This window comes from Lichenostomus cassidix, chromosome 3 (genome assembly GCF_008360975.1).
Source record: "Lichenostomus cassidix isolate B80296 chromosome 3, HeHo_3.0, whole genome shotgun sequence".
Classification (NCBI taxonomy): Eukaryota; Metazoa; Chordata; class Aves; order Passeriformes; family Meliphagidae; genus Lichenostomus; species Lichenostomus cassidix.
In genome coordinates this window covers 110,346,393-110,360,734 of record NC_139483.1, presented here as the reverse complement: position 1 = coordinate 110,360,734, position 14,342 = coordinate 110,346,393, and the positions used below count along the sequence as shown (strand labels likewise).

The 14,342-nt window shown below is 41.6% G+C and overlaps 1 protein-coding gene across 1 annotated transcript in view; it reads left to right on the top strand.

The window, feature by feature from the left end:
* Positions 1-14,342, top strand: part of MSRA (methionine sulfoxide reductase A) — a 227,513-nt gene that overhangs the window by 74,108 nt on the left and 139,063 nt on the right. Inside the window, exon 2 of the mRNA XM_085057156.1 lies at positions 6,320-6,388. Coding sequence (XP_084913282.1) covers positions 6,320-6,388 — 69 coding nt within the window. The remainder of the gene's footprint in view (positions 1-6,319; positions 6,389-14,342) is intronic.

Below are 14,342 nucleotides of genomic sequence, written 5' to 3'. Positions count from 1 at the left end.
AGGGATTTGAGTTGTAGCACTGGAAGGTTCATCTGAGATGACAGGAGGTTTTCTTATTGCACAGGAGCTTTTAGAACTGACAGTTCTGCTTGTTGAACTAGACCTGAAAAGAAAGAAGAGCTTCTATTTCATCACCAGCTAGGAAGGATTTATGGATGGAATTCTGCCATAAATTGAAATCTCATCCCACTCAAGGAGAGCAGCCCTCTTCCAACTGTGCCTCTCTTTAGTCCTCCAAAAACCCCAGTGAAGCCCAGCTTTCCTGTTTTTTTCCATTGAGTAGTTTTTGAAATCCCAACATTTGAAATCCTAATTCCACCTTCTGGAATGAGGAGCAATGGGTGGGGGTCTTAGTTCAGGTTGGAAAAGGGGGAATTTAGCAGATAATTCCTATTTTTTCAGCAACACTTCCTACAGTCTTTCTCTCCAACAGACAAACTTTCCCTCTGTCCTTTGCTGACCATTGGGAAACCACCTCAAAAACATTTTCTGGTATCTGGGAGAATTTGGGATAGGGGATAGGATGGATATAAATAAAGTGAATTATTTCATTCTCTGTCTGAATAAGTAAGGGTTTGGATCAATCCTATCCTTGTACAATTTACCAAATCCTCGTTTATGACATAATTTGGTACATGAGACATGTGTGGCTCCTCTTGGAATATACATCAGGTACCTTAATTAGAGAACTAAACCCTTTCTTTAGGGAAATAATCTCTTAGGTTATGAAACAGTGAAAAAATAAACATCCTTAGGTTTAAAAAATCAGGGTTGAAGGTATTTAGGTCTGTAATTTGAATGAAATACAGTGAAATTCTCATCAGATAACATGTAAACACACTGAAACAGAGTTTTGTTTTGAGGATATCGAGGAAGTTTTATATTTGGAAATGGGAGTAACACATTTGTTCCTGTTATGTGTTAATAACAGTGTGCTAGTGTGCTAATTCCACATGGCCTAATGGAAGTGTGTGTTTTAGTAGAGTTAATTCATTGTTAATAAATTCAGTGCAGGCTGTAGAGTCTGTAAAGGAGCAGAGAATCCCAATATCCTGAGTTGGAAGGAACCCACCAGGATCATCAAATCCAATTCCTGGATAGCACTGGATATGAGTGTTTGAAAAAGTGAGGAGGTGTCTGGTTCATCCTTTGCTGAAATGCACTGGTTAAATTAAAGGTTAAATGGTTAAATTAAAAAGGAAATACTTGTTTAGTAAATACTGGTCAGTAAGGCTGATTTTGGTTCCATGGAACTGAGTTTTCCTGTGTTGAACTTAAACCCAAGGGCAGTGAATTTGTTATTTTTGCAACTTCAGTTGTCTTTACCTTAGGATTTCCTTAGGGTTACCTTAGGATTTCCCCTTTTTGGTGATGCTTACAAACCTTTTCCTCATTACATGTTAAATGGTGACACTGCACTGCCAAACTTCCACCGTTTTTTCCAGTCTCCTCTTGCAGTCTTTCCCTACAATGAAAAATTAGATAATTTCTTGTTTGAAAAGAAACCCACTGGTCTTCAGCTATGTTCTGTATATGGAGGTCTTCTCATTGTACCATTCCCATCCCTGGAAGTGTCCAAGGCCAGGTTGGACAGGGCTTGGAGCAACCTGGGATAGTGGAAGGTGTCCCTGCCCATGGCACAGGGTGGAACTGGATGATCTTTAAGGTTCCTTTCATCCCAAGCCACCCTGGAATTCCCTAATTCATTGTGCTGTGCTCTTTCTGGAAGGTACAAACCTTGACACTGAGGTAAAACTTGGGCATTCAGTGGATTTTTAAATCCCAGCTGTGGTTTACAGTGAAATGCCATCAGTCTGTCTCCATGTTCTGAGTTTCCAATGGCATCTATCATCCTCCCTTTCATTATTTTGCTGTAGAAAGGTGAACTGGGGATGTGACTGATGATGAGTTCCTCCTCTCACATCTACAATTCAAGAGGCATTTAAAGGATTTGTTTATTCAGTGCTAAATGTTTGGCTTCACCCCTCCTTGTTTAGGTGAAAGGAATCTTTGCCACACAGGCCTGGCATGAAGTTTTATTTAACCAAACTTTCTTAAAAAAATGAATGTGGAACTACACTAAATGTTATCTGTACCTGAAAGTTTCATAAAACACTGAAAGTTTCATAAAACCACAGAATCACAGAATGTCCTGAGCTGGAAAGGACCCACAAGGATCATTGTGACTTGCACGGGAAAAACCCCCCAGAGCCCCCAAAATGTGCTTTATTGGGTGCCCATATTGTAATTCTTAGGATTTATATTCTGCCTTATATTCCACTTTTGGAAATAATAACCTGTGAGATCATTTTATAACTGGATAATTAAAAAAAAAATTCTTATAATTCCCTGGTCTGTTTTTTCTCCCAAATTCCCAACCCCTCAGTACCCAAAATCCTCCACCATGGTGGTGTGATGGGAAGTGTAGGAAAAGGCAAAAGAGAAAGGGGAAAGGAGTCCTTCAGTCAGCAGCTGATTTGCTTTGGGATGTTCCCATCCCTGCTCATCCCTTTCCCTCCTCCTCTCCCCTGTCCCCATCGTGGCTCTGCTTTAGGAGATGGAGGAGGCTCCTGGTAATTGGTTAATCAGCTATTTTCAATTCAATTCCTGGCTGTACTTACCATGGAAAATTAACAGTCCTTGCTTATAAATATGACCCCTACTCCTGGATTAATTTGATTATGTGAGAATCTCGGTTTTCATTTAAAAATAATAACTTTCCGGCTGCTCTGATAAAACAAGTTTGGATATGTAATCTAAATATTCCCTAATGGCTTAAAAAAAAATCAAAAGACAAATATGAAGAACATATGAATCTTTTATTAATCGAATTTAAATGTTCTCAAATCTTTGCTGTGATTGCTTGAGAATGAATATTTTGAGACCAGAAAATTCCTGATTTTCATTCGTTGCTGGATCAGCATTCTCTGAAAGCCAAACCTTTTCTAAGCAGATTCATTTGGGTCCCCAAATAGGGAGCTAATGTTCATGAAATGACTGGGGGTATCTTAACCCAGAGTTCTTTAAATTTCCTCTAGGCTTGTAAATCTGGTTGGGAGCTATGTCAGGCTGGTTTGAAAGGAAATATATTTTACAGAACTCTCTCATTTGAACATATTTCATCGTTAAATTTATCTATTACGGGTGTGATACCATCACCACATGGAACTGTGAGGATAAATGAAATTTACCCTAATAAATTAAAATGTGCCAGAGAACAGGTCCGGGCAATGGAACTCGATTGTCCATGCTGATAAATTGCTGGGATAGGATCAAATATGATTTCAGCTGGGCTAATTAACACCCAGAATAGTTTGTAGGTAAGATTTGTCTATTCCAGTGGTTTGAGGGTACAGATACAGACTTGTGGTGAGGGCAGCAGGGGAGGGAGATGGTTCTACTCAGCCTTGTGAGATTCCACCTGCAGAGCTGCCTCCAGATCTGGGGAACAACAACATTTGGAGCTGCTGGAGAGAGTCCAGAGGAGGCCACAGAGATGCTCCAAGGGCTGGAGCTCCTCTGCTCTGGAGCCAGGCTGGGAGAGCTGGGGGTGTTCACCTGGAGAAGAGAAGGATCCAGGGAGAGCTCAGAGCTCCTGCCAGTGCCTAAAGGGGCTCCAGGAGAGCTGGAGAGGGACTTGGGACAAGGGATGGAGGGACAGGACACAGGGAATGGCTTCAAACTGCCAGGGGGCAGGGATAGATGGGATAGTGGGAAGGAATTGTTCCCTGTGAGGGTGGGGAGGCCCTGGAATAGAATTCCCAGAGAAGCTGTGGCTGCCCCTGGATCCCTGGAAGTGTCCAAGGCCAGGCTGGACAGAGCTTGGAGCAGCCTGGGATGGTGGTAGGTGTCCCTGCCCATGGCAGGGGGTGAAATGGGATGGTTTTTAAGATCCCTTTCCACCCAAGCCATTCCATATTTCTGGGATAATCCACGGACAGAACTTTACCTGAAGTCAGTGACTCTTTAGCCAAGGGCAGTTGTACGACCATGTTAGAAACTATCCAGTGATAAGTATAAAAACTGCGTAACGTCTAAGAAATACTGAGGAGCTAACGTCTAAGAAATACTTAGCAACTTTTGATTATTTTTCCGTGCATTTTGCTGTTTCACAGATAGAGAGGATCTGTGAAGGATTATTTCATTAAAATCCAGAGAATCTAAGGAGCACAAAGCAGACATTGCACCTGTCTGAGGCAGACTTTGCCTGAAGCTAAAGTTGAATGTCAAGTCCTCCAGGATCTGTGTTGCTTTCTGCTCCTACTAGTTCTCTTCATCGGGGAGCAAAGTGTGTCACAGGAATCTCTGAGGCTTAGTTTGGAAAATTTAGAGAGTTTTGGCAGTAGAGGATGGGGCAGCATTTGGAAGTTTTGAGAGGCTGTTGTTTGTGAATGTATGTTCGTGAAAATTCTGACAGCTTGAATATCAATAAAATAAAAGTAAGAATCTATTCCTTAACAAATGGCTTTACTTTGAGGATCAAGGGGAGAAAAAAACATGATAGACATCCCTGGAAGTGTTCCAGGTCAGCTTGGATGGGATTTGGAGCAGCCTGGGATAGTTCAAGGTGTCTCTGCCCATGGCAGGGGGTGGAACTGGATGAACTTTAAGGTCCCTTCCAACCAAACTATCCTGGGATTTGATGTTCCATGTTCTCCCAGTTCAGTTTTTCCACATGTGTTGACAGATTAACTCCATAGATTGACAGTATTGGGGTGCAATGTGCTGTTTTCAGCACCAGGAGGCTGAAGTGAACTTACAGCCAGTCCAGTGTTCACTGGAATTCTCTCCATGTCTTTGTAATGACAAGTTTTTTCCTACTTACTGCAATCCCTTCTCTCTGGAATGACAATGAGCTTGGAAAAGTAATTTATTCTTTCTGGTGGCAAGGTACAGGGATAGTCCTAATTTTGTTCTAATTGCATGGGGCCAAAGTAGTCCTAATTTTCTAGAGTTAGTCAATCCAGTTTATAGCTGAGAATTTCAATATTTGCACGTAGAAAACAGTAAAAAACCCCAAACTGGGATATCCTTTGATTCTCCTTGGGGAAAGTTGTTGTTACTTACATGTTTTTACTTATGTGTTGTTACTTTCTTCCTGAGGTTGAATGTGTATTTGTTAAGGTCCTTTTAATTTTTTTTAATTTATTTTTTACTATTTAATGCATCTGTGCAGGAAATACTGGAAAAAACAGTGAGCCAAAGTATGAATGACAAGAAAATGAATCATTTTATCTGGCTGAGATCTTTGAAACGAAAAGTGTGAAGACGTTGGGAGACAACTTGAGAACTCTGAAAATATTACTTTCATTCAAGCCCGTCTCACCTCTGAAAGTTTAATTTTAATATATTGAAAGCCTGGCCATTTGAAATGATAACTGCTTCATACATCATGGATGTCACTCACTCTGTAAATGAAGGCAGCTATCAGGGCGAGGGCAGGGTTAGTTTATTTGATCTTACAAGATGTTCTGTAATTTTTCTGACTGTTCACTCCTCTCCTGTGGCTGTAGATCATGTTGGGAATACCAGCTGAGCTAACGAGGTTGAAACCTTGGCCATGGTACTCCCACTCTGGAGCCTCCCAACAATTTCTTTCCCAAAGCCCCTCCTCTCTTGACGCACAGGACATCCAATTTTCCTAAATGCCACCAATTGACTCGTGGCACCTCTTGCTCCACTTGCAGATAACCCTGATTTTCCCCTCTCACTGGCTGTTGGTAAATGTTGGATGCCAGCTGGGATTAGGAATGTGCCTCCCTGCTAATGAGAAATATTGTTTTCAGGGAATTCACAAGTGAGCCCACATTCCTTTTTTTGACCTGGTTTATTCCTCTCCAGGATCAGGACTAAAGGAATTAAATCAATGCATGTGCTGAGAAATTATCTTGCTTTTTCTCCCTGGGAAGTATTTTGTGAACTGAAAGTTGTATTTTGACTTCAGGCAGTTTCATTTCTTGCCACCGTTGTTTAAAATCGGTCTTGGTAGCAAAAAATGAATGTGGGGATGTCACTGAAAAGGTTTTAAACTACAAGAGGGGAGGTTTAAATTAGATATTGGGAAGGAATTGTTCCTTGTGAGGGTGGTGAGGTCCTGGCACAGGTTGTCCAGAGAAGCTGTGGCTGCCCCTGGATCCCTGGAAGTGTCCAAGGCCAGGCTGGATGAGACTTGGAGCAACCTGGGATAGAGGAAATTGTCCCTTCCTATGGGAATTGTTCAGGTTTCAATGGATCTGTGAGAAATAAGCAGTTGATTTTATGCAAAGCAAATACTCTATCACATTTTAACTTGTTTTTTTTTTTTTCTCCCCCCTTCTAGATAAACATCATGTCAACGGGAACAGAGTGGTTGAACCTTTCCCAGAGGGAACACAGATGGCTCTCTTTGGTAAGGCATCAGTTTGAAAATAAAAGCTCAAAGCTCTGTGGTGTTTCTGCCTTCCAGATTTCTTAATTTCAGCCTGATTCCTTCGAGTTTCAGAATTTGGGCTGCTCCTGCCATTTTCCAGTCACTGCAACCAGCTAAAGCCACTGGGCATTTTGGGAGATGTCCTTTATATGTAATTTCCACATAAAGAAATGCACTAAAAATATGTTTTCTTAGTTGTACTAGCAGAAAATGCAAATCCTGTATTTTATTCCCTAAAATTTCCAAAGTAGTAGCTTTTTATGTATGCTGATTCCTCTAAGATCATTCATGAGGTTAAACAAAATTCTGAAGATGATCCATGATTCTTCACACTTCAAGCCATGCAAGGAATTCCAATTGTTTGGGATCTACTGGACTTGGAGAGTTGTTGTCATTTAAATGCCCCAAACCAAACCTGCTGGTTTGTACTTGACCTTGTGAAGAGTCCTGGAGAGTTCCTGTTGGGAGCCATCAGAGCTGGAAAAGTGGCCAATTGGAAAAGAAGTTTAATTTCACTCTATCTGTCTCTTTTCTATGAAAATGTCATTCTCTTTTTGAAAACTTGGAAAGGTGATTCTCCAGAGAAATTAGTTACTTGTGGAAGTAATAAACATCCTAAAATAGATCAAAATCACCCTTTTCCAACCAAAATCTGGACTTTACCCAAATCTGGGAATTGTCAGAGCTCTCATTTCAGATTGTGCTGATGTTAGTCCTTAAGGCAAGCCTTTGGGATTTACTGGGGAAGAAAAAAGTGGATTTCTATGGCAGTTATTCTTAAAATTTATTGCTACAGAGAATGAAAATTTTCTTATGCTGTTTTGATGCAATTGAGTTGTTTAAAAAGCATATATTTCTATATTAACGTGTGCAAGGTGCTTTATGAAATGCGTTATACTCTATTAAATGTTTCTCTATCTGTGACGTTGAAGTAAATATTGAGTTAGTCCTCGATACCCATTAATTTAATACTCCAAAAATGACCTTTTCAACTGATGATTGCAAAAAATCGTGGTAAGAGTCAGCTAATGTTGGTGTAGTTTCATGGCTGAAGAGGAGAAATGGTTTGTGGTTGTCATCCTTCAGCTTCCAACGTGATTTATTCAGCTTCTCTTCAGAGTTCCCCCAATTTGGTGTTCCCTTTCTGTCAGTGTCTCCTTCTCCGTGGATTTTGGGAACATGAAAAAATTCTTGGAGCAGTGGAATGAGTGGTTGTTTTCTAATTTTCTTTTGGAGGAAATTGAAAATGATTCTAACCTTTTGAGCTCTAAGGTTAAGATGGATGTAGAGATTCTTCTTTGAATTTCTTACAGCAGGAAGGGTCAGAGGGTTCTAGTACAGTCTGATATTGATGCAGTCCATGCTATTTAAATATTTTTTTAACAAAAGAATCTTCTGGTTTGGTTTTTTTTTTTTTTACTTCCTGTGTCATGATCAGATCAGATTTCCATTGTTAGTGGTGTGTGTTGGTTCTATCATTACTCACTGCAAACAATTCATAAAAATCAGCAAGAGAATTTAACCAGAAAATTACAAAATCTTACTAAGCAGCACACTTTGAAACACTCCTGAGGAACTCTGCAACATTCCCATCAAGCCTGGGAACTTCCATTCTTTTTAAATTGTCCTAAATTTTCCACAAGGCTGTGATTGCAAGTGTTGGGCTTCAGTGGTGAAAGCTCAGGCTGGTGCCATCTGTGCTGTGAAGGAACAGAAAACCTGCACATCCCGATTTTTGCTATTAGACCTGCAATGGAATAATGCACAAACATGACTCTGATGGAAATCCCTGGAATTTGTTGGTGTTGGCATCCCAGTTTGGTGGGTGGGATGGGAAAAGGGAGCTGTGGTTCACTTTTCCTCCCTCCAATCCCAAGGCCAGGTTGGACAGGGCTTGGAGCCACCTGGGACAGTGGAAGATGTCCCTGTCTGTGGAACTGGATGAGCTTTAAAGTCCCTTCCAAAAATAAACCATTCTGGGATTCTCTGATTCTAAAACAAGCAGTCAAAGAAGAAAACCATCACTTAGGTATTATTACTCATCCTATCCAGGTGTGATCCTATTAACAGCAAGTTCTTCATATTTTGGGACTCTGTAAGCTCAGGAAAGAGCCTGAGCCAGTCAAGTTTATGATTCCACCTCACTGAGACAGGATTTTCACACCCATCTTCCAGAAACATCCTTTAATCCTTTCATTGGGATTCACAGGGACGAGTCTGGAAGAGCAGTAGTTACTTAGAAGTGATCCCTCTTATTTCCCAGTGGAGTGTCCCTCACTGGGGTTATTCCAGTTTCCCTCACTGTGGTTATTCCAGTTTTCCTAACTGGCATTATTCCAGTTTCTCTCACTGGTGTTATTCTAGTTTCCATCACTGGTGTTATTCCAGTTTCTATTGCTGGGATCATTCCAGACCCATCTGGACACAATCCTGTGCTCTGGGATGACCCTGTTGGAGCAGGGAATTCACCAGATGACCCCACAGTGCTCCCTTCCAACCTGACCCATCCTGGGATTCATCTGCAAAATGATGCAAAATCATTGCAGGATTCATCTGCAAAAGCTAAAAGTTGGTTGTGTAGAGGCAGCCAGTTAGCAGCGAATTTTCCTCCTGCTTGGATAGGTTCAGATGCACCACTGAAACAGCAGAATAAAATATAATGCAGGGTTGTAAACACTAAGCCTTCCACCTGCTGCAAAATGCAGTTGGATTTCATTCCACAGCTCCCTCTCCTGCAAAACCTCTACCAGAACCTCACAGGTTTCAAAGGATGATTTAAATGATCCTGAGACTCTCCCATTGTCTGTGCAGCATCACTCAGCTGCTGGAGATGCACCTATTGTTCATTAGGATAAAGAAATGTGTCCTTGTTGCTACCGTGGGGAAAAAAGCCACATTTTGAGGGTGAAGGTGATTATTTAATGGAAATCTTTTAATCCTCCCCATCCTGTGGCCTCTTAATCCAGCTGCCAGCTAACATTAAAACACCAAGGGCACATGAGGTGCACAAGCACTGCTCACAGCCTCACTGGAGATGCTGCAATGCTGTGTCAAAAATGCCTGGAAGTGTATTCCTAAATTCTGTAGCTGTTGCCCAGAGAAGCTGAGGATTCCCATCCCTGGAGGTGTTAAAGACCAGGCTGGATGGGGTTTGGAGCTATCTGGGATGGTGGAAGGGATTGGAACTGGGTGGTCTCCAAGGTCCCTTCCAGCCCAAACCATTCTGGGGTTCTGTGTTTCTGTGGAAGAGGTGAGACTCTTGGTGTTACATGTTTGGGTTATGAATGATGAAATAGAAACCATTCAATAAACAACTGTCCAGAAAGTTTTCTTGGAAGTTTTATGGCCATGGATATATTCAGTTAAAGGTATTTTGTTTTAAAACTGGTTTTGACCCAAAACCTAACCAAAACTCAAAATCTGAGCATTTATAGGGGGGGTTGATGATGTTTTAAAAATAAGCAGTTTAGAGCCTAAATTCAACTTTTTTACCAGGGGTAGAATACCCCAAAATGCCTCAAAGCTGCAGAACATTCACGTCCTCAAGAAATTAATATTTTCCTCAGTACCACTGTAACTCTTGCATATTTTAAACACATTTAAATGCACTGCTGCATTATCAAAACATCATAGAAGGAACCTTAAAGATCAGCTCATTCCAACCCCCTGCCATGGGCAGGGAAATTATCCTCAGAAATGTTTCTGGTCAGGTTTCTGTTGAATTTTAAGCATTTCTTTTCCTTATCAACTGCTGCTGTTGCAAGACTCCAGTTTATCCCAGAGCACCTCTGTATTCCCTGAGATTTATAAGTCACCTTATTCCTCCAAGAGGAAGCATCGTGCATATGGTGTGTGCATAGAAGGGCTCTTATTTACCTTCACTGAAATCTGGCAATAGTTCAGATCTGTAATTACAACACTTTTAAAATACAGGAGCACACTGAGCTCTGTTTGCTTGACATAGACTGGCTTGTAATGGCATAATTGGTTTCTTGGTGTAAACAAAGTGCAGATAGAAATAGGATGTTAAGGAACTGATAAGATCTAATTATGGATGTTTCAGAGCTGGCAGACGGATCCAGGCCTGGTCACCTTCTGCTCTGCTCTTATTAGACAGCAGCACATTCCAGTAATTCCACAGAGCTGTGTTATTATTGTGTTTTGCCTGAGTTATTATGTCCCACTGCTCCTGAAAGTTATTTAAAAATTAAACCAAGATACACCAGGAGTGTCCAATGAGGTTTCTCAGCCTGGTAAGGAAGTGTTCATCTGTTTCTGCTGCACATGGGTCTGGGACCCTTGGAAAACTGAGCTCCTCCAACACACCCTGCTCTTGGGAGCTTCAGCTTCTTCCCATAAAGGTTGGACAGGGCTTGGAACAACCTGGGATAGTGGAAGGTGTCCCTACCCGTGGCAGGTGTTGGAACTTTAATGTCCCTCCAACCCAAACCATTCTGTTTCTGTGGATAAATGCCTCATCAGGGCAACTTCTCAACTCAAGGAAGATATTTCTATTTGCAAGTGGGATGATGTGTTTAAGAATGGATAAATCCATCTGTTTCTTTTACTCCCCCCTGGAACAGCTGCAGGTGGCTGTGTAAGAGAAGAACTACTTTTAAGAAGTCTTTTGGTCCAGCTGAGTTTTCAATGACTATTTTTCACCAGGAAAAGAAAATCACAGGGAGCAAAGTTTGGCCCCCAAGAGAAACACCTTTTTTGCTTGCACAGACAGTAAAAATAGAACAAACTGTTTTTCTCTGCTGCTGAAGGAAAGGAAGAAAACTTTAAACAATGCTACACATCAGAAGATGTTTTGTCTCTGTCTGAAGAAAATGTAAGACTTGATGATGTTGAAAGAGGTGTGTTTACTCTGACCCAAATGGAGGAGAAACATCCACAGTGATATCACCAAGTGATACAAGGATCATGTTGTGGAAGAATTGAGAGCTGGAGGGAATGTATTGCAGAAGGCATTTATGTCTTGTGTTAATTCTCTTTCAGCACTTGGAAAAGAGAGGGAAGTGGATTAACTGGCTGGGTTTGTAGAGTTCTGAGGCATTGATGCTGTCCTGTGTTCACATGGTGGTGGAAAATGGATACTGAGTTTCTGCAGTTCTGGAATGAGGGAGAAAGCCTGGGAAATCATGGCATAACAAAAGGGGATGGCCTGAAGGGAGGCTGCTCTGTCCCTAAACCAAATTGTGTTCTTGTTCTTACCTTTCTCTCACTTGTTTGTGAAAGAAATCTACCCCTAGTTCCCATTTTCCTTTTTCTTTTTTTCCAGATACTAATTTTGTCTTTTTGTTGCTTCTTTGTGAGAACTCAAACTCAGCCCAGTTCCCAACCCCTGCTGTCAGGTCCTGGTTCATCCTTATTGCTGCCACTGCATAAACATGGAATCATGGAATAGTTTGGATGGGAAGGGACATTAAAACTCATCCCATCCCACTCCCTGCCATGGGCAGAGACACCTTCCACCATCCTAGGTTGCTCCAAGCCCTGTCCAGCCTGGCCTTGGACACTTCCAGGGATCCAGGGGCAGCCACAGCTTCTCTGGGAATTCTATTCCAGGGCCTCACCACCCTCACAGCCAGAAATTCCTTCCTCATATCCCATCTAACTCTGCCTTCTGGCAGTGGGAAGCCATTCCCTGTGTCCTGTCTCTCCATCCCTTGTCCCAAGTCCCTCTCCAGCTCTCCTGGAGCCCCTTTAGGCACTGGCAGGATCTCTGAGGTCTCCCTGGATCCTTCTCTTCTCCAGGTGAACACCCCCAGCTCTCCCAGCCTGGCTGCAGAGCAGAGGAGCTCCAGCCCTTGGAGCAGCTCTGGTGCCTCCTCTGGACTCTCCAGCAGCTCCACATCCTTATGCTTTTGCTCCCCAGATGGGGAGGCAGCTCTGCAGGTGAGGTCTCACCTGAGCAGGGCAGAGGAGCAGAATTCTCCCCTCCCCTGCTGCCCACACTGGAGATCAGCCCAGGGCTCAGGGTGGTTCTGAGCTCCAAGTACTCATGGTCAGGGCAAGTCCAGCTTTTCCTTCACCATCATCCCCAAATCCTTCTCCTCAGATCATCTTCTTCCTCACAACCTTGCCTGAAGTGAGATGCTCTGGTTTGCTGGTCAAACCTCCAAGTTTTTTTTGGTTTTTTTTTTTTAAGACACTGCCAGGGAATATTCTCTGTTTATATTTTAAAGCATAAGCAGAAAAGCCCTGAACTGAAAATTTTCCCCTAAGCCTGCTGTAAAATAAGGTGATAAACACAGAAATAACCATAATTCCAGGATCTTTTGAAAGAAAAATCTCAACACTCACTTTCTGTTGTCCTTCTGGAATATCCTGGGCATTGTGCTTTAAATGCTGCTGCTCTGATTTGATGGAATTGTGCATCAGCTTTGTGGGAATGTAAATGGGCAGAGTGCTGGGCAAGGAGACCCTGATAAAAACAAAATGCTACAGTTCTGCTTGGTCCTCACCAAGGACATTTCCTGACATTTATAAACACTAATAAGGGACAATAAAATATCCCTAACACAAAGTGAAAGCTGTCCTTGATGAGCACAACCCTTTAGAACATCCTTTGCTTTCAAAGGAGCCACATCTCTTTTTCCTTTGGAAAACAAAAGTAATGTGGCCTTCAAACACAATCTCTGTGCTTCTCCATCAGGGAGTTTGTTTTATGTTAATTTAGGTTTCTTGAGGTAATGAAGATTTCAGCTTTGTGTGGATTTCCACTTAGAGTGGGTATTGCACATTAGGGAAGATCTGGAGGATTTTAAAAGTCAGCCTGCAGCTTTTTAATCAGCATCATTCACCTTAAAACAACCTTTTAATTATGTTTTGGGGACGTTGCCACAGAAAGGAGTAGAGGAGACACAGTTAATTTTCATGACTTCTGAGACAGGGCTCGGTGATCTCCAACAGCAGGAATTGTCTTCAAGAAGAGCATTATTTTTCTCTTTATCTATAGATGAATTTTTAAAATTTAGCTGTATTTTATTTATTGATTGATTTTTTATTTTATGAATTTATTGTTTTATTTCCCATGCAAAAAAGGCAGCAGGAGCACCTTGAGCCATTGCAAAAGCCTTGCAGAGAAGTAATTCCATGCCAGTGATAAATAAGAATATATCAGTGAGCAGGAGGAGCATATGCTTGGCATCATTCTGAGTTGGTTTAAGTTGGAAATAGAAGTAAATTATCCTGTTAATAACTGGAGGCCGCCCTGATCCGATTGATGCTGCTTTGCAGGAGATATATAGATATATTTGTGTGTGTGTTTGTTTATGTGCTGGGATGGACACATTTACCATCAGATTTATCCTTTGATTCCTGCTAATAAAGCACAGGGAGTGGTGACATGGAGTAAAACACACAGAGTGCTGATGATTTATTCTGTTCAGCCACGAGAAAAATATCGAAGAGGGTTTTTGGAGGGGGAAAATGGTGCTGTTTTGATAATTTTACCTATACTGTGACATTCACAAAGGGTTGTGAGCAGATCCTAATGGCTTTATCTTCACAAGGATATCACAATCTTCCACTGCCTGGAAATTTTAGATCTGGGGGTGTGAGACTGAGCAAAGAGGGATTAATCTATATTAAAAAATATGGATTACTTACTATTGGGTTATTAAGTTTGGGAGAATTTAGAGTGATTTTCTTGATTTTTCAGGAGTTTTTCTCACCTGATGAAGTTATTGAAAAAATATATTATTAGATAACTTTCTTCACGTCAAAGATACAAAAACCTTCATCAACTTTTAAAATAATGGCTTAGAAATACTCCTGAAACTTAGAGGGCTCAAATGGAATAGAATCACAGAATTCCAGAAAGGCTGGAGTTGGAGAAGACCTTGGAGATCATCTCATTCCATCAGAACTGGATCTCCCATGACATCCAGACTGTCATGGGATCTCAGGCACTGTTTGTCACATG